The sequence below is a fragment of the Urocampus carinirostris genome, chromosome 9 (genome assembly GCF_059441175.1).
Source record: "Urocampus carinirostris isolate Australia breed hairy pipefish chromosome 9, RoL_Ucar_1.0, whole genome shotgun sequence".
NCBI classification, from domain to species: Eukaryota; Metazoa; Chordata; class Actinopteri; order Syngnathiformes; family Syngnathidae; genus Urocampus; species Urocampus carinirostris.
In genome coordinates this window covers 25,745,121-25,762,996 of record NC_142357.1, presented here as the reverse complement: position 1 = coordinate 25,762,996, position 17,876 = coordinate 25,745,121, and the positions used below count along the sequence as shown (strand labels likewise).

The following is a 17,876-nucleotide window of genomic DNA, read 5'->3' as shown; positions in this document are numbered from 1 at the left end:
TGAACCGGTCAAATAACCTACCGTGCATGTTTTAGGAACGTGGGAGGAAACCAGAGTACTTGGAGGAAACCCACACAAGCATGAGGAGAGCCTGCAAACTCCACACGGGGAGGCCGCGGTAGCTGGAATTGAACCCTGAACCTCTGCACCGTGGGGTTGTGCGCCTGTCATCAAGACACAATTATATCCATCTCTGCGACCCTAGTGAGGATAAGTGGTGCAGAACTTGGATCAATGGACAGATGGACAGATAGATAGATAGATAGATAGATAGATAGATAGATAGATAGATAGATAGATAGATAGATAGATAGATAGATAGATAGATAGATAGATAGATAGATAGATAGATAGATAGATAGATAGATAGATAGATAGATAGATAGATAGATAGATAGATAGATAGATAGATAGATAGATAGATAGGTAGGTAGGTAGGTAGGTAGGTAGGTAGGTAGGTAGGTAGGTAGGTAGGTAGGTAGGTAGGTAGGTAGGTAGGTAGGTAGGTAGGTAGGTAGGTAGGTAGGTAGGTAGGTAGGTAGGTAGGTAGGTAGGTAGATAGATAGATAGATAGATAGATAGATAGATAGATAGATAGATAGATAGATAGATAGATAGATAGATAGATAGATAGATAGATAGATAGATAGATAGATAGATAGATAGATAGATAGATAGATAGATAGATAGATAGATAGATAGATAGATAGATAGATAGATGAGATAGGATGGATGGGTGCTCAATTGGAAAAACTGACTCCAACTCCTACATACTTGCTCTGCTTACCGTTTTAGCATCTATTGTCACAGACGCTAACCTTTCCAAAACAATTACAACAAATAAATGAAATAATTGGAATCTATGCACAAATAAGTCATACGAGTAAGTTTGGTCTTAACATAAATCACAAAGAGGAAACCATTTCCTTGACCAAATTACATACAAGTTTTAAAAATGTCTTCAGAGTGTAAACATCAAAATGCAGTGGGGATAAAGTATGTAATCTTTTGAATGCACAATAGCCAGCAGTTCATGCTCCTTTGTGAGCAATAACCACTACCAAATATTTACTATGGTATCACATTTGACCGGGACAACTGTTTTGGAGTATTTCAGTACTGCAGATCTTACAGTAATTTGATTTAAGAAGAATAATCAAGCTGCAGAGGTTTTTCTTCCATTCTGTTGAAGCCATCGGGTTGTTCATTCACTTTACTTCTGTCTCTGTGCTAAGTATCTTGTTGCGTCATCTATCCTCAGTTGACCCTGGCTGGTAGATGGTCTTGCAACTAAGTGATAAACATGTGAGCTCATTATTGAATGATTGATGATAGCATTGTGCAGGGACCCTGATTAAGCATGTTGGTTAATTGGAAGACTGATCTGATTAGCTCCTGGAAAAGTCATTTGCTTAGGATTGACATGATTTTTTCTCACAATGCAAATGTTTGCATGTGGTCAGTAATGCAATAAAAAGATGGAGGATTTAGTGCGACTACATGCTCACTTGAAAGGGAGGTTCCTTTCTTTGAAAAACAGTACAACGCCTTTTGTCTTTAGGGTTTCTAAGAGGCTATTAATGTGGGGTGTAAGCTAATTGAATGTGCTACCACGTCAAAAAATGACAATACTTGTATGGCATTAGATTTTTTTTAAAGAGACTGTGTATTATTTGACCACTATGTGTCGCCGTATGGCAGCACAGCGGCTGGGTGGTTAGCCCGCAGCCCCACGATGCAGAGGTTCATGGTTCAAGCTGGCTGGCAACTAGTTCAGGGTGTCCCCCTGCTCACTGCCTGAAGATAGCTGGGATGAGCTCTAGCACCCCCGCGGCCCTACTGAAGATAAACGTTGCAGATAATGAATGGATGGATCTTGCTGTATTGTGTTGTGCAAAAAAAAGGTTCAAAAGCACAAGGAAGTATACAAATAACGAAGACTCATACCAGACTGCAACTGCAAACTGCAAAGATGTTTTCTCTTTTTTTTGGCCCAGTCTTTTGCAAGACTTTCAGTTTTTGGGTAGGTTTAGCAGCCAGATGACGGACAATGAAACCAGCTCCCTCAGAGTGAGGCTCATGTCATGTAAAACAAATTCTAATAACTCGACCTATGAGTATTTTAAAAACACCTTTATGTGAAAGTTCATGTATTTTTGCAAATGATTTATCTCAATATTATTATTTTTTATTCATTTTGAGTTTTTTCTTACGCGGTTCACAGCTTACAGATCCCCCTGTGGTGTGTCTTGGGCAATTACAGCCTGGCGGCACCTAGATTTATGATACATTTTTGGAAAGCATTTGAAAATATTTAGTCCCATAATCTTTATTGATTAACAGTTTATTTTATTCCACCTTATTCAGATACAAGGTAGCAACTAAATTAAAAACACTTTAGAATGTAACAGAAAAAAACAGGAAGAGGGCAGACGGGAAAGGCCGTCTGTTTGACAGTCTAGATGTATTTTTCACAAGAATATATTAAATGCATTTAAAGTTTATGAACCAACAAAACATCAAAAACACTTGCATCACGCAATGAATATTATAGCAATTATTATTAATAGGTAATAGGAGTAAATTGATAGTTTGTGTTTAGGATAATCAGTCGTTTACCTTGCAGATTAACTAATGAGCTCTTAAATATTGTGCCCGACACTTTTATACAATTAAAATTGCACGCTTTTGGCACTCTGCCACAAAATCAAATCTAAACGAGTCTGACGATTGACAAACACTCTATGTTTACCTTATTATATAACACACGAAACGATGACATCACAGAATTTTGGGAAGACCTTGCGCGTGTCTTTAAGGGAAAATAATAAATCCCGTCCAGAGAGATTCTAAAAACCAACAACGAGGTTTTTTTCTTGATGTATTTATGTTGTTTTCTTTCCAGGGAAAGGAACTTTACACTGGGACTACAGTACCTTGAGTAGTATGAAATCCGAGTGTTATTGAACGCAGCTTTAACAGTTGCGAGTGAACCGCGTGACGTCAAGACGAGAATTCAGGCTCCTTTTAGAGAACCGATTTATTTCACCTCGACTCACTAAAAAATGACTCTTTTGGCTCACAATTGGTTCTGCAGATTGTTTTAGTTTTAATAATGATATATAACAATAATAATTAAATATAATGCACCAAATTTGTTCATCTTTGAACTGTATTATGATACTATATTATAATCACCCTTTTATCTCTCTCCATAGTGAACTTTAACCTAATTTAAACTTTCAATTGGTTAAGCTAATAAGTTCCAGGGTTGGGTAGGGTTACTTTAACTTGATTACTTTCAATTACTTTTGGATTACTCCAATACCAAATATGCTAATAAAAGACAAAAGAAACTAAATATGAATAAAATGATGACTCACAACACATGGTAAGCTTTCTCTCCTGGCTTTGATCTCTTGGATCTCCGGCAAAACTAACATAAAATGCGACAGAAACAAAATGAAAATAAATCCAAACAGCTTGCCAACATCATTTTTGCCGTTCCATGTATTCCGTTACTCCCCAAGCCTGCACAAAATTTAGTCATTTTATTCATATTTAGTTTCTTTTGTCTTTTATTAGTATATTTGGTATTGGAGTAATCCAAAAGTAATTGAAAGTAATCCAGTTAAAGTAACCCTACTCAACCCTGATAATAACAACTACATATTGGTGACGTCCTCCCTATTGACCAGTCACAAGCGTTTTCAAGAAAAGATGGAAAAAAGAGAGAGAGATAAGATAGAAAAAAGACAAAAGAAAGAGAGAGAGGGGAAGAGAGAAAGAGCAAGAAATAGAAACAGAGAAAGAGAGAGAGGGAAAGAGGAATATAAAGAGAGAGGGTGGGTAGAGAGTAGGCAAAATTGAGAAATAAAGAGAAAGAAAGAGTGAGAATTAGAAATACATTGAAAGAGCAGAAAAAAGAAAGTGAGAGAGAGATAGAGGAAGAAGAGCAATAGAAAACGAGAGAAAAAGACAGAGGAAAAGAGAGAGCAAGTAAGAGAGAATGCAAAATTAAGAAATAAAGAGGGAGAGGAAGAGAGGAAAATATATTGAAAGAGCAGAAGAAAAAGAAAGAGGGGGGAGAGAGATAGAATAAGAGCAATAGTAAGAAAAAGAAAGACAGGGCAAGAGAGAGTGAGGAAGCGACATAAAAAGAGATAGGAAGTAAGAGGGAGAGAAAGAGAGAGTAAGAAATAGAAATATAGAGAAAAGGCGATAAAGAAAAAGAGGAGGAAAGAGAGACGATGAGAGAGAGAACGAGGGCGAGATGATGAGAAAGAGAGAATATGAGACAGAGAGAAATATAGAGAAAGAGCAAAAAAGAGAGCAAGAGAAAGTGAGAACCAAGAAGAGAGATAAAGAGAAAGGGTGGGGGAGAAAAAGAAAGAGGTAAAGAGAGAGAGAAAGAGAGAGAGAGAGAAAGACAAGAAAGAGAGAAAGGGCTAAATAGAGAGAAAAGAGTTAATAGACATGTAAAGAAAGAGAAAAAGACAAAGAGAATGTGAGAGAAATAAAGAAAGAGTAAAATAGATAAGGAGAAAGAAAAATATAGAGAGAGGCAGAGGAAAAGAAAGTGAGAGAAAATAGAGAAAATAAAGAGAGGAATAGGGAAAAATAAAGACAAAAAATTGAAAGAGGGGAAAAGAGAGAGAATGAGAGAAAGAGAGTCGGCTCCTTATGGGAAGAGAGCCGGCTTTCGTCGTTCGTCTTCAAGATCTCGCTTATAAAGCCGGACTGTTCCTGAATGACCCATTTCGCGTGACGTCATCACGACCAGCCGTAAGTGAAAGCGTGCGCGGAGCACGGAAAAGCAAAAGAGTCCCACGCGTGATGTGTCGGACGAAAGGTGGTTAGCATTTAGCATCTCAAAATTCGCCCCACGGTAAGAACAACCGCACAACTATTAAACAGTCCTTTTTAATTCACTTATTTTTATTCCGATTACTAACACCAGCTGTTTCCGTCGCCCGGCTTAGCAGACTCGAACGCCCTGGACCGCGTCAAGATGCCGAACATCAAAATCTTCAGCGGTAGCTCGCACCCGGACCTGTCCCAAAAGATCGCCGATCGTCTCGGTCTGGAGCTGGGCAAGGTGGTCACCAAGAAATTCAGCAACCAGGAAACATGGTGAGCGTGTCGTCGCCGTTTTGTTTTTATTTGGCGGGGTTAACATTTGCAAGACCCTTGCTAGCTAACTGCGCCAATGTAGCTTAGCTAACGTGCAAAAATGAGCGCGCATGTGTGGAAGGGAGCTTTTGTTAATTCTGATTCACTGATTATTATCTTTGAGCGTTTTTTCGATGTTATCGATATTCGGTGCAAAGTCCATGTATGCGTCCTTAGTAGTATCCCAAGACATTGAAATGCATTAAAAGTAGTGTTCAATTCGATTAGAAAAGGGTAAATTTCTCGTCGCGATTATTAGTCAGAGGCCATATAGCCAAAATTCCATATTAGCAAAGAACATTCCAGTTTTATATTTATAGAACATTTGCACATACATTACCATACAAACATGTAATCATAGTGTTGCAAAAACGTTACATAGAATACAGTGGAACCTCGGTTCTCGACCATAATCCATTCCAGAACCCTGTTCGATCACCGAAATCATTTTTCCCATTAAAAATAATGTAAATCGTTTTAATCCGTTCCAACACCCTGAATGTTTACCTTGAATGTTTAAGGTAAACTTTAAGCTAACCCAGGCTAATCGTACGTTCGCGTTATCGTAATCTTCCGTACGAAAGATTATGCTAACATGAACGTGTAAAAACTAAAAAATCAGGTCGTTTGCAAGGCATTTAGCACACAAGTGGTGAGCGGTTCATTGGAAAGGGGGCTCCGTTCCAACACCCTGAATGTTTACCTGAATGTTCAACGTAAACATAATGCTAATCTTACATTCGCGTTATCATAATCTTCCGTACGAAAGATTACACTAACATGAACGTGTAAAAAATAAAAGAAAAGAATTATGAATATGATTTCTTACCTTTGTGGTGGTCAGCAGAAGGCGCAGGTGGACGGTTTCTTAAATGTAATAGTTGTACGCACTACTTTTCTTTTCCGTAGCGACAACAGGTCTCACTCACCTTTACTCCACTTCCCGTCAGCCCGCGTTTGCTCCGCCCCTCTTTTTTAATTCACAAAACATATCAAAACAATGTCTCAAATAAATACATCACAAAAATATACAGGTGCAAATACATATTATACATCGGTTACACATATTTACAAAGAATGACGGTACACCGAGAGAGTTTTCAAAGCTTTAATTATAATACTATAACTTTCATCCCAAACCGTGCCTGTAAAGGGTAGCAAAACGCTACTAGCAACACAGTAAATTGCTCCGTTATAAAAACATACCGTTCTTGTAGAGATCACGGTAAATCGTCCTCATCTCCCTCCTTATAACTGACGTCATCAAAGTCGTCTTCCCCAGTATGGGAAAGAGACTTTGTCATATAGACGTCGTCCCACGCTCCCTTATTCAAAAACACGCTAGCAACACTATCTCAAAGTAAAGTTTACGTGCAGTAGCTCTGTTTCCTTCATCGGACTGCTCGTTGGCTTTTAGCTTGAAAGCTACGTCATGGGCCTTTTTGCAATTTGCATGATGAGGATATGTCTACGCTAATTTAATTTGTGCACAAGCTAAGAAGATGCAGTCTTCCTCGGCGCATATATTCCACCGGTCTAAATCTTACCTTTTGTACTCGAGCGCCGCTGGCTGCTGTTAGAAAAATTACATAAATTGGCCGCATCACTGAATAAGCCGCAGGGTTGAAGGTTTGGGAAAAAAGTAGCGGCTTATAGTCCGGAATTTACGGTATATTCTATACTCTCATATCCAATTCATTCTTTTATACTCTTTATACATTTATATATCTATGGTGCCCAATAGGTGTGTGGTTTTACGATTTTGTAAACATCTTCAAGGTCAGGAGAATAAGTTCTGCCTCTGATAAAAAAAGCTACAACTCAAAGACCACTATGAGGCCTGCTAGCTGGTTAATCAGAGATGGCTTTGACTCCCATCAAATGGTTTTGCCTCCCACATTACATTCTTCTTACAGAGACGCACTGTGTTTACAAAGTTTCACTATCCCTATTGCTCATTTTTTATACTTGCACTTGTACCTTTCAAAGCTTTGTTGATACACTTTCTGGTGATATAACCTCCTTGTGCTTTTAGTGCAATAAGGAAAGAAAACGTAAAAAGGAGCAATTGCGTAGATTTGTCTTGGAAATGACAATAACTGCTCAAATGGTTTTCCATAAGGGACAAATGGCTCCTCTTTGGTTTAACCCAGCACACATGACACTCACCAATTTTTTTTTTCTGTCTCATGCCGCTGCATGTTTGCGTACTTCTCGACTGCTAAGTGATGTTTGTTTAGTCACCAGCAAGACGCTTCCTTGCACCTGATGAGTTGCCCCTGTTTTGGACACATTCAAAGGAAATTGCATTGGAGGCCAGTTAGTTGTTTTGTTTTTGACTATTACTGCACACTTTTGTTCTTTGTTTTGATGATGAATTGTTTACACCTTTGTCACAATCGGCCAATCATGTTGCTGTTCTTTGATTATCCAGACCGTATAAGGCCGATCTGATTTTGTATCCTAAAAGATTCAATAAAATTAAAGGGCTCAGAGGCAGGATGGCAAACGTGAATTTTGTAGATTCCAGGAGAAAATACTTTAGAGGGAGGGGTTATAGTGAGCTTTTGCAGCGGGTGTTTGAGGAGGTGCGCTTGAATTAAAATCTGTCGGTCGCATGGGCGGGAGTACTGTTTTTGTTTTTTTTTTTGTTTTTTTTTTTTTTTGTTTTTTTTTTTTTTTTCGGGACTATATAAAGCGCATCTAAAAATCCCAATTTGGCCAGAAATTTGAAAGTGCACTTTATAATACAGTGCGGTATATTCACTGCAGAATACAGCAGATTTGATTACATACAGACACTGCCTGACTTACGAACCATTGTAAATGGAATTTGTTGGTAAGTTGCTTCAGTACTATAATTTGTATGTTTAAGGTTTATACAAGTAATGTTTAAGGCTCGTATAAATAAAATGTATTGTTTTGTACTTAAAAATAAACTTTTCATAAAATATGCTCTGTAAAGATTAAAAAGTTGAGTTTAACTTCCTTTTTGAAGATGCGCTTAAAGAGATCCTCCTCCGTGGTAAAAAGTGGCCGAAAAATAGCGTTCCGACCATTTTCTCAGCTGCATTAAGATTTCTTATTCCACTTTTGTTTCCAAAGAAACGGCTCGCCTCTTTTTAACACTTTACACCAACCTTATTGAATGGATGCACAAGATATCAAACAATAAAAACGTTAGTTTTGAGCGAGCTGGAGATTCAGTTCACGTAGCGCTCTGTGTTTACGTATAAATTAGGAAGAGGAAGACTGATTTCTTCTTCGGGGTGGGTGCTGTGTGACCTCTCACAGTTCCAGGCACCGGTAGCGGCGGAAAGAAGCACTACAGTTATGTCCTGTACCCTGAAAAACGTGCACACAATTAAAAAATCTAACCTACAGCAATGTCTGGATTTTTTTCGACATCCCCCAAAAAATTTCATATCTACCGTTTTACTTAAGTCGGATGGTCGTAAGTAGGGAAGCGTCTGTATAGTAATTTTTTGGTATGTGTTACCATGCAAGTCATTTATTTATATAGCTCTTAATCATAAAAAATGTCTCAAAGGACTGCACAGGATTACAATTTCACCATTACCTGATCTTAAACCAACATGCGGGCAAGTAAAAACTCAAAACCTCAGCGTGAGGAAAAAAACCTTGAAGGGGCCTCACAAGTGGTAATCCCCCATCCAGGATGACCAGGGTGGAATAGATTTAGCATTGAGTTACAGTCAACATCAATAAAAGAGAACAATAGGTAACATGTTAAAAGTTGTCCGTAAAGTGCATGACAGCAACGAAGCCCCCGGCCTGTAAACTCGTCCAGAAAGTCCATGACGGCAATGACGCAGCTTCCCATCTCTGCCAGCTGGTCAATGCAGGCAATGCTTTAGCTGAGGCAAGAGCTACTTTATATTTCAGCAAGCTGTCACACCAGGCCAGTAAGAAGACCTCCAGCTTTGTTGTGCGCCATTTTCGTTCAAGTTTCCTTCAACCTTGTTTGAGTGACCTGGTTTCGTCAGTAAACCAATGTGTATGCTTCTTGGGTCGAAATTTATGCCTTAGGGGCGCCACAGAATCAAGAACATGAACCAAAGCAGTATTAAAGTTGTTTGTAAGTGAGTCAACAGACCCAGTGTACAAAGGGATGGCCGCAGTTACCGTAGGTAATAGTTTTTTTAAAGCTAATGCCGTTGTAGGGCGGATATTGCGACTACTAAAGCCTAAATTTTCCTTATCACATTAAACAGAACTTCACACTTAAAAAGATAGTGATCAGAGATGGCATTAGGATACGGTAACACTGTAACATTTGAGGCTACTACGCCCTGGGTCAGAACAAAATCTAGAGTGTTCCCATCTTTATGAGTTGGCACATCAACAATTTGATTAAAACCAAATGTATCAGTGACTTGAAAGCAATTGCAAGTGAATTTGATTTGTGTGAACATTAAAATCACCAATAATTACAACATTGTCCGCATAAGTTACTAAGCCTGTTAACAGTTCCGAAAAATTCATCCCCCCCAAAAAAGTTTTGCGGTAATGCCGTATTCGGCTGATCAAATAATCATCGCTTGCCTAAATTGCAAAAAATTGTGTGCAACTGGAATCGAACCCAAGTAGTAGTGATGAGGGTGCTGACACATTACCAATGGTTGAGTGGTACAAACTACAGATGACACTGCATTAGACTTGATCTCTATATTACACTATTTTTACCCATAGTGCCACAACCGTTATTTGCATAGTGCATTTTGAAAGGTTGAATAGTCCCTCCACTTCTTCACCTGTGCGTCATTAACCTCCCCGTTGTATATGCAAAAGTTTGGATAGTGATTTGTTGACTTTGTTTTCTCCATTCCCTGACATTCATCAGTGAAAATTTGCATAGTCTATTCTCATAGTTTAATCGGTGTCTCCCTTCTGACTTCTTTAACTCCTGACCCATTTTCATGCCTGCAGAGGAGGGCATTTTAGAACAGGTTGGATTTTCCTATCAGAGGTTTGAGGTCCTCTGTTCTCCTTGCAAAGTCTCCTCCTTATCGTCTTCTAAAACATAAAACCTCTCACCCCCACAGCGTGGAGATAGGCGAGAGCGTTCGAGGAGAGGACGTCTACATCGTCCAGAGCGGCTGCGGCGAGATTAACGACAACCTGATGGAGCTTCTCATCATGATCAACGCCTGCAAGATCGCGTCAGCCTCCCGAGTCACGGCCGTCATCCCTTGCTTTCCGTACGCCCGCCAGGACAAGAAGGACAAGGTGGGGGTGAGGGACATCTGTCTAATTTTCTCCTGTCACGCCGGTTGCCATTCAACGTCATGACCTGAAGCCTCTGGCCATGTCCATTCCACTCTGTGCTGCTTTCGGGTTTGTTTGGATGAATATTTGCTTTCTCATCAAAAGCTTGTATCATATTTTGCTGGACCATTTTTTTTTTTTTTACATTTTAATGATTTTTGCACGTAACTCGTGTTAATGCATTTGGAACTTTATTTATCCAGATTAGCATTAGAGTTGCCTTCACAGTAATCCTTTTTTTCCTGGGGTTGTGTTATCTATTAGATCTCACATATATGATATGTACTACTGTAACCAAATAACAACTAGAGATCCACAAATAAAAACACAGATTTGCATTATAGATCTTTGTTAAAGGTCGACCGTTTATCTGCAGGGCAATTATTGGCACTGATATTGGGCAATTTGGATATCGTTATTAGCATTTTATTTATTCGACCGGTCGATTATTTAGGCTCAGATGCAGCCAGGTCTCTCCTTCTCTCCTACCCCTCTGTATTTGCACTGAAAACCTATCGATCAATGCTTAGTCTTTGTCATTATACAATAGTGCAATGAAATTGGAAGGCTTCTCTGAGTCTAAGAAAGCATTGTAGAGAGCGGCCGACTAGCTGCATGCTTGCATTGGGGGTCATCTAATTGAGCCAGGTTTCGGTGATGATAAAATGCAAGAATCACAAATGTCGCGGTTTCCCACAAGTTGTAGCTTCAGGTTATCCATTTTATGGATAATGGATCTGGCGTTGGTGAGATTCAGGCTCTCCAGGGGTAGCTTGTTAGAGTTAATGAAATGAAATGATCTGCATTCATATTACATTTAAATAGCGATTTCAAGTCAATGACTTCCCAAAGCGCTTTACAATGTGCTCCACATTTCCCAATAGCGGCCTTAAGCGCTAAACTGCTTATTGGGGGTATTAGGGGTTCAGTGTCTTAGCCAAGGACACTTCGACATGTAACACGGACGAGCCGGGATTCGAACTGGGATACCTTGATCCCAAGACGAGCGCTCTACCTCCTACTCTTCTGACTTTTCTCAGAGTACGATTTAATTGAAGAATTTATTTTCGATGTAACGAACGTGTAAAATACCAGCCGTTTTGAGTGGACCCATTGACTTTTATCCTCACCCTGCATACACCAGCCTATTACAGTTTCGCACACATGCGCGCCCACCAAAGACACACACACACACACAGATCCCTCAGTGACTTGCTCCCTTGATAGCATTTGCTGTGTGTTGTCTGCTGTAGAAACCAATGCACGTCGTGTATTGCACAATAAAAATTCCATAGGTATTTAAACCGTGAAAACGTAAACCGCGATGGAGCAAAGGATTACTGTATTGTTATCGATAATTACATAGTGAACCTTATTTACAACTGCATTAGACATGGCAACCCAGGTCAGGATAATCATATAATAAAACTTTAGAGAAAAATAAAATGAGTGTCTGAATAAATTTGTTTTTATTGTTGATTTTATAATAAATGAAATCAATACAAAGAATAAATAAGGATAAAGAAATGGGAGGCGACCCCAAAGTGTCTTTCCAGTTGTTTCTAGTGACCTAACAAATCGGTTTCTATTGCAGAGCCGAGCTCCCATCTCTGCCAAGCTGGTAGCCAACATGCTCTCCGTCTCAGGCGCTGACCACATCATCACGATGGACCTGCACGCCTCGCAAATTCAGGTGAACATTTGCGCACCGCTGTGAGCATTCTCAGAGCGTTCCGGGCTTCCTATTTGGGCCCAGTTCAGTGACAAAATATCATTGGCTTTCAGGGTTTCTTTGACATCCCAGTTGACAACCTTTACGCCGAACCCGCCGTGTTAAAGTGGATTAAAGAAAATATACCAGAGTGGAAAAACTGCACCATTGTCTCACCGGATGCTGGGGGCGCAAAGAGGTTAGCGTTATTAAGTTATTCAAGGTTATTTATCTTCCCTTTCGTTTTCAATTTAGGCACTTTTTGTTCTCTCCGCAGGGTCACCTCAATCGCCGACAGGTTAAACGTGGACTTTGCCCTCATTCATAAAGAGAGAAAAAAGGCAAACGAGGTGGACCGGATGGTCCTTGTAGGGGATGTGACCGGTCGGGTCGCCATCCTAGTGGATGACATGGCGGACACCTGTGGAACCATCTGCCATGCGGCTGACAAGTAAGCCTCACTTTTTATAGCGTTCATTTATGATGAGACCATAAATGGAAAGCCACTTGGATATTTACCGCAAATTCCGGGCGAGCCACTACTGTTATTTAAACATTTTGAGCCCTGTGGCTGAAAATACAACATGGCTTATCCTTTTTGTTTTTTGGCGAGTCGTAATAGTCGCAAATGTGCCATGCGGGGCCTTCGGACTCAGATCTCCCCGGCTGTGGTGCCAGTCAAGGGCCCGTGCCAATGGCTCAGCGCTCCCAGTCAGGCGGCACGGTGCGTCTTTAGCGGATTGCCTCGACCGTCACCTAGCAGGTGACTTGAAACTGGTGCGGACCAGGGAACCCGGTTGTTTAATAAAAATAAAGCGTTGCTTGTGATTTCGCGGTGTGATTTCTGCCAAGTGCTCAGAATGTTAAAGTGAAGAAATTCAATTAAGCCTATGTAATTGGCGGGAGTAATTATGACTCCCTTTTGTAGCCAAATGCCTCCTTATCCAATTTGTTACACACATTAACGGATGAACGAGACTTCCACTATCCCTATGGATTAAGAACGCAATCAGCTTGGAAATTTCTAGTACAGAAAAGATTAAAACGCTTCTTTGCAGAAGCTGTAAGTCTTAATCAACTAGCGCATCCCTCTGCATTTATTCAATTGTCATTGCAGGTGTGCGACAAAAACATTCTCAAAACAAAACTACACTTTCCTGACAAAAATTGAGAGGCCCAATTTTTAATACAAATTTTAATGTAGCATTTTGAATATTATAGCACGTGCACAAGGAATTGAAGATCATGTAATAATAAATTTTATAAGGGATTTAGATCATGTGACTGATAATCCAACCCAGCTTCTGAATTTTGCAATGAAAAAATATTTCAAGACATTTAGCAACAAGCTACTTCTAAAATGAGTCAAATAAGATGCGAATACTCATCTTTTTGTAGCCTTGTGTGCTTGTTCATGGCGGTAATGGTCCACGGGTAAAAAAAAACTGATGCAAATAAGATTTGTGCTAGTGTCGATACTGTAGTAATAGCCATTGTGTCAGCCACTCTTGCTGCTTTAGGATTTGTGCCATGAACTTTCTTTGCTGCCTTAATGCAGAGGAAGTTTCTTTATGCAGGGTTCGTACGGCTTTTTTAAAATCCTTAAATGATTGAATTGTTAATGTGTTTTCGAGGTTTGAAAAGTGCTTGAATTTCGGTGAAGTGCTTGTTAACGCTTGAAATTGTTGTTTGCAGTCTAACTCGATGACCATTAAATGGGGAAAAATATAAGTTTTTAAATGATGCCGATGCTGCTCTCTGGCTTTGGTTTCCCATTGCATAATTGCTTGTATAAGTAACATGTATTGTTTTGTATTGAAAAATAAACATTTCATAAAATAATATGCTCTTGAAAGATAACGTTGAGTTCAACTTGGTTTTGGAAGTTGCACCTCAAGAAGTTCTCCGTGGTAAAAAGTGGCCGAAAAAAAAACGTTCCGACCATTTTCTCAACCGCATCAAGCTTTCTTATTTCACTTTCATTTCAAAAGAAACTGCTCGCCTCTTCTTTACACTTTACACCAACCATATTGAATGGATGCACGAGATATTAAACAATACAAATGTCAAAGTTCTTAGCGCGCTGGAAATTGTATAGACATGGACAGTATAGAATGTTTACACACAAACTAGCTGGTTGATCTCTCGCAGCGCCATACGCCGGTAGCGACGGAAAGAAGCACTAAGGTAATGTCCTCTACTCGGAAAAAGGTGCACAGAATACAAAATCTAACTTGCAGCAATGTCCGGATTTTTTTCAGCATCCCAAAAAAATGTTCGTAGCTACCGTTTTGCGTAAGTCGAATGGTCGTAAGTAGGGGAGCTTCTGTATCCAGTTTGACATCATTGAGTGTTGTCGGTAAGAAAAATAACGAGTTGATACAACAGACCAGAGAAGACGGCAAACACCGAGATTCAGTTGCATTTATTTTTTCGATGCCCCATTGAGTGAATTCGAGCTGCTAGTTTAATATTTTGGTAAAAAAAACATGCATATTAGGTTAATTGGCCGGTCCAAGTTGTCCCTCTGTGTGAATGAGCGAGCGAATTGTCTGTCTCTTTGTGCGCAGCGACTGGCTGGCAACCAGTTCAGGGTGTCCCCTGCCCACTGCTTGAAGATAGTTGGGATCGGCTCCATCACCCCCGCGACCCTACTGAGGATAAGCAGTGCAGATAATGGATGGATGGGTTTTTTATCAAATGTTCTGGGGTTTTTTATCCTGCATGCAGCACTCGGTGACCTCAAACAACAGGGCAATGGATTGATTCGCAGATTTCTTGTTTTAGCGGTACTAGAGAAACTGGAGAATCGGCTTTGAAAGTCCTTGAATTTGGACATCATAAATGTGTTTGAACCCTGTTTAAGGCCGTTAGTAAGTCATCCAACTTGCGCTGGTAGTTTTAGAAATTTTCCTATTTTTAAGAATAAATTAAAGGTTGCATATTCAGTCCTGCCTTTGTGTTTTCAGGCTAATTTCTGCCGGTGCTACCAAAGTTTACGCCATTTTGACCCACGGCATTTTCTCCGGGCCGGCCATCTCCCGCATCAATAATGCCTGTTTCGAAGCAGTCGTGGTCACCAACACGATACCCCAGGAGGAGAAAATGAGGCATTGTCCCAAAATACAGGTGAACATGACTTTCACTTTTCTTGTCATTCTCCTTTTTGGAGGAGGAATTTATTTAGTCGTTATCTTCCAGGTTATCGACATTTCCATGATCCTCGCCGAAGCCATTCGGAGAACCCACAACGGCGAGTCGGTGTCGTACCTCTTCAGCCATGTACCTTTGTAATGATGTCTACTAAAAGCCAAATGATATACAAAAATGATGGCATATCCCCGAACACCACCAACGGAGAAGTTCCCTTCGGCCTGGGATGAGAAGAACCATCATGTCTGTTACACGCATCCCACTCACGCACCAACTAGACCGTATTTATTGAGCGCAGGGGAAACTTTGACCGAAAATTACCGTCAAATGTAAGTTCGGGGTTCAAGGCACGGTACTTGGCGTTACGTTTTTGTTTTTATTCTTCGAATTTTAAGATTTCAGTGGCGACTAGGTTTGTATTTTGAAGCTGTTACATCTCAGGTGGAAATTGTAGACAGGTGCATCTCATAATCTGAATCTCGTGGATTTTTTCAAAACCTAAATTTATATTCTTGGAGAAAAAAAACAATCATCTTTAAACATGAATATTACACCAGAATTTCTAAATTAAACACGATTGCTTTATTTTTATCTCTAAAAATCAATCAGATGTCAATTAAAATACTCATTCGCGATAACCTTTCTGTGATATTCTAATTGATTGAAATGCACCTCTACCGTCAGTACTCCGATTACCCATCCTTTATTTGTTTATGATTTTGTATTTTATTCCAAATGACCTCGTTTACCTTATGAGTAAGTGCAATTTATTCAGGTAAATATTTATATTAAAACTGAACGGGTATGATGTTCTTTTCCCCCCAGTATTTTTTAGCACACGTGCCAAATGGGAACTAGCATGATCATGTGTCAGATGAGGCAATTTTTGAGTTTCCTTTACATAAGAGTCAATCACAACTTTGGACTTATTTTACTCCAGGCGCCGTCCATTTGCAAAATGATTTTTACCCTTTAGTCCTTTTCTCAGTGACAATATTTTGTCTGTTACTGCATTCATTGTTGTTCACATTTTAGTTATGTTTTAAATAAAAACAACAATGGCGATTTGTCTTTGGAATTATATTTTGTCTTTTTTCTAAACTTCTTCAAATGCCATTAGTCTTGGAACAAGCACCTGGACAGAAGCTGCTGCTGGCCTTTTGTAGCTCTTTTATTGAGAGCCTGCGAACGTACCGCGTTTCCGTCTGGTGTGGGAGTTGCACTGAAGCGGACAGAGGGAGGCTGCAGAGGACTGTGAAAGCAACACAGTGCACCATTGCCCTGGCCTTTCCCCTCCCTGATGGACATCTACTCCACTCTTTACCTCAGCGAAGCCCAAAAACCTCAAGGACGGGTTACATCCATGTGCCTCGCTCTTTGACCTGTCATCTTCAAGAAGGCGCCTCAAACAGAATGAGGAACAGCTTCTTTCTTAGAACTGTTGCCACACTGAAATCCCATCTGCAGTGTCCATGAGCGAGATATGTACTGTACAACTATCCCTGTGAATGCACTTATTTATCATAAGGGGTGGTGTCCAAAACTTCAAAATATACTTGCTGACGCCATCTTCTAGCTGAAATCATTGCAGCCTATGTCATCCCCCTGTTGACGCACGTGCAAGTATGTGGAATTCTTGGATGCATTTGAATAAACCCCTCCGTTTTCATCTTTTTTACTAGTAAAACTTGGAATTGGTCCCTTATTTGGTTTTAGTATACAAACGGGATTTTTTTTAAACCTTTCAGTTTCTTATACTTTTTATAGTTTATACGCAACGCACCAGAGTAACTAAAACAATCTGCTACATGCGTGAGGGCGTACGCTAGGGTGCGATGCTGAGCGGCGTACGGGTGTGGTTATTGCGTGCGGACGTGCTTTGTATTGCTTTCTCTTTTTAGGTGTACGAAGTGTTTTAGCCCCTAATTATGCCTCAGAAGAAAGTAAGTGCAAGCAGCAAAGTTGATACAGGTGAAAAAAGAAAAGTAGTGCGTACAACTATTGCATTTAAGAAAGAAATGATAGCAAAATATGAAGGTGTGCGAGTGATCTTGATAGGTAATACCCTACCGTCCACCTGCGCCTTCTGCTGACCACCACAAAGGTAAGAAATCCTATTCAGAATTATTTTCTTTATCCTTTTTTTTATTTTTACACGTTCATGTTAGCGTAATCTTTCGTATGGAAGATTACGATAAAGCGAATGTACGATTAGACTGGGTTAGCTTTAGTTTACGTTAAACATTCAAGGTAAACATTTAGGGTGTTTGAACGGATTAAAACAATTAACATTATTTTTAATGGGAAAAATGATTTCGGTGATGGAACAAATCGGTTTTCTAACAGGGTTCTGGAACGGGTTACGGTCGAGAACCGATGTTCCACTGTATTTGGCCTTTCTTAGTGCAGTGATTTACTACTACTGTGCCGCGGCACACAAGTGTTTCGTGAGAAATTATCCAATGTCACTTTTTAAGATTTAAAATTTTATAAAGCATTTATGAATTATTTTCTGCCAATATTTCATTGTCAAGTGTCTGCTGTAAAAACT

At 39.8% G+C, this 17,876-nt stretch overlaps 1 protein-coding gene across 4 annotated transcripts; it reads left to right on the top strand.

The window, feature by feature from the left end:
- Positions 1–4,739: 4,739 nt before the first annotated feature.
- On the top strand, positions 4,740–16,388 carry LOC148359919 (ribose-phosphate pyrophosphokinase 1). 4 transcript variants are annotated; one of them, XM_088343357.1, is made up of 8 exons: positions 4,740–4,888; positions 4,986–5,133; positions 10,239–10,422; positions 12,056–12,154; positions 12,247–12,371; positions 12,450–12,623; positions 15,142–15,301; positions 15,374–16,388. In XM_088343357.1, the coding sequence occupies exons 2-8, from the start codon at positions 5,012–5,014 to the stop codon at positions 15,464–15,466; spliced, it is 957 nt and encodes a 318-aa protein (XP_088199483.1). In that variant the 5' UTR covers positions 4,740–4,888; positions 4,986–5,011; the 3' UTR covers positions 15,467–16,388. The 4 variants fall into 4 exon arrangements, with proteins under 4 accessions (XP_088199483.1, XP_088199480.1, XP_088199481.1 ...); XM_088343354.1 differs by having other exon boundaries at positions 10,239–10,428; XM_088343355.1 differs by having other exon boundaries at positions 4,741–4,888; positions 4,961–5,133; positions 10,239–10,428.
- Positions 16,389–17,876: the final 1,488 nt, after the last annotated feature.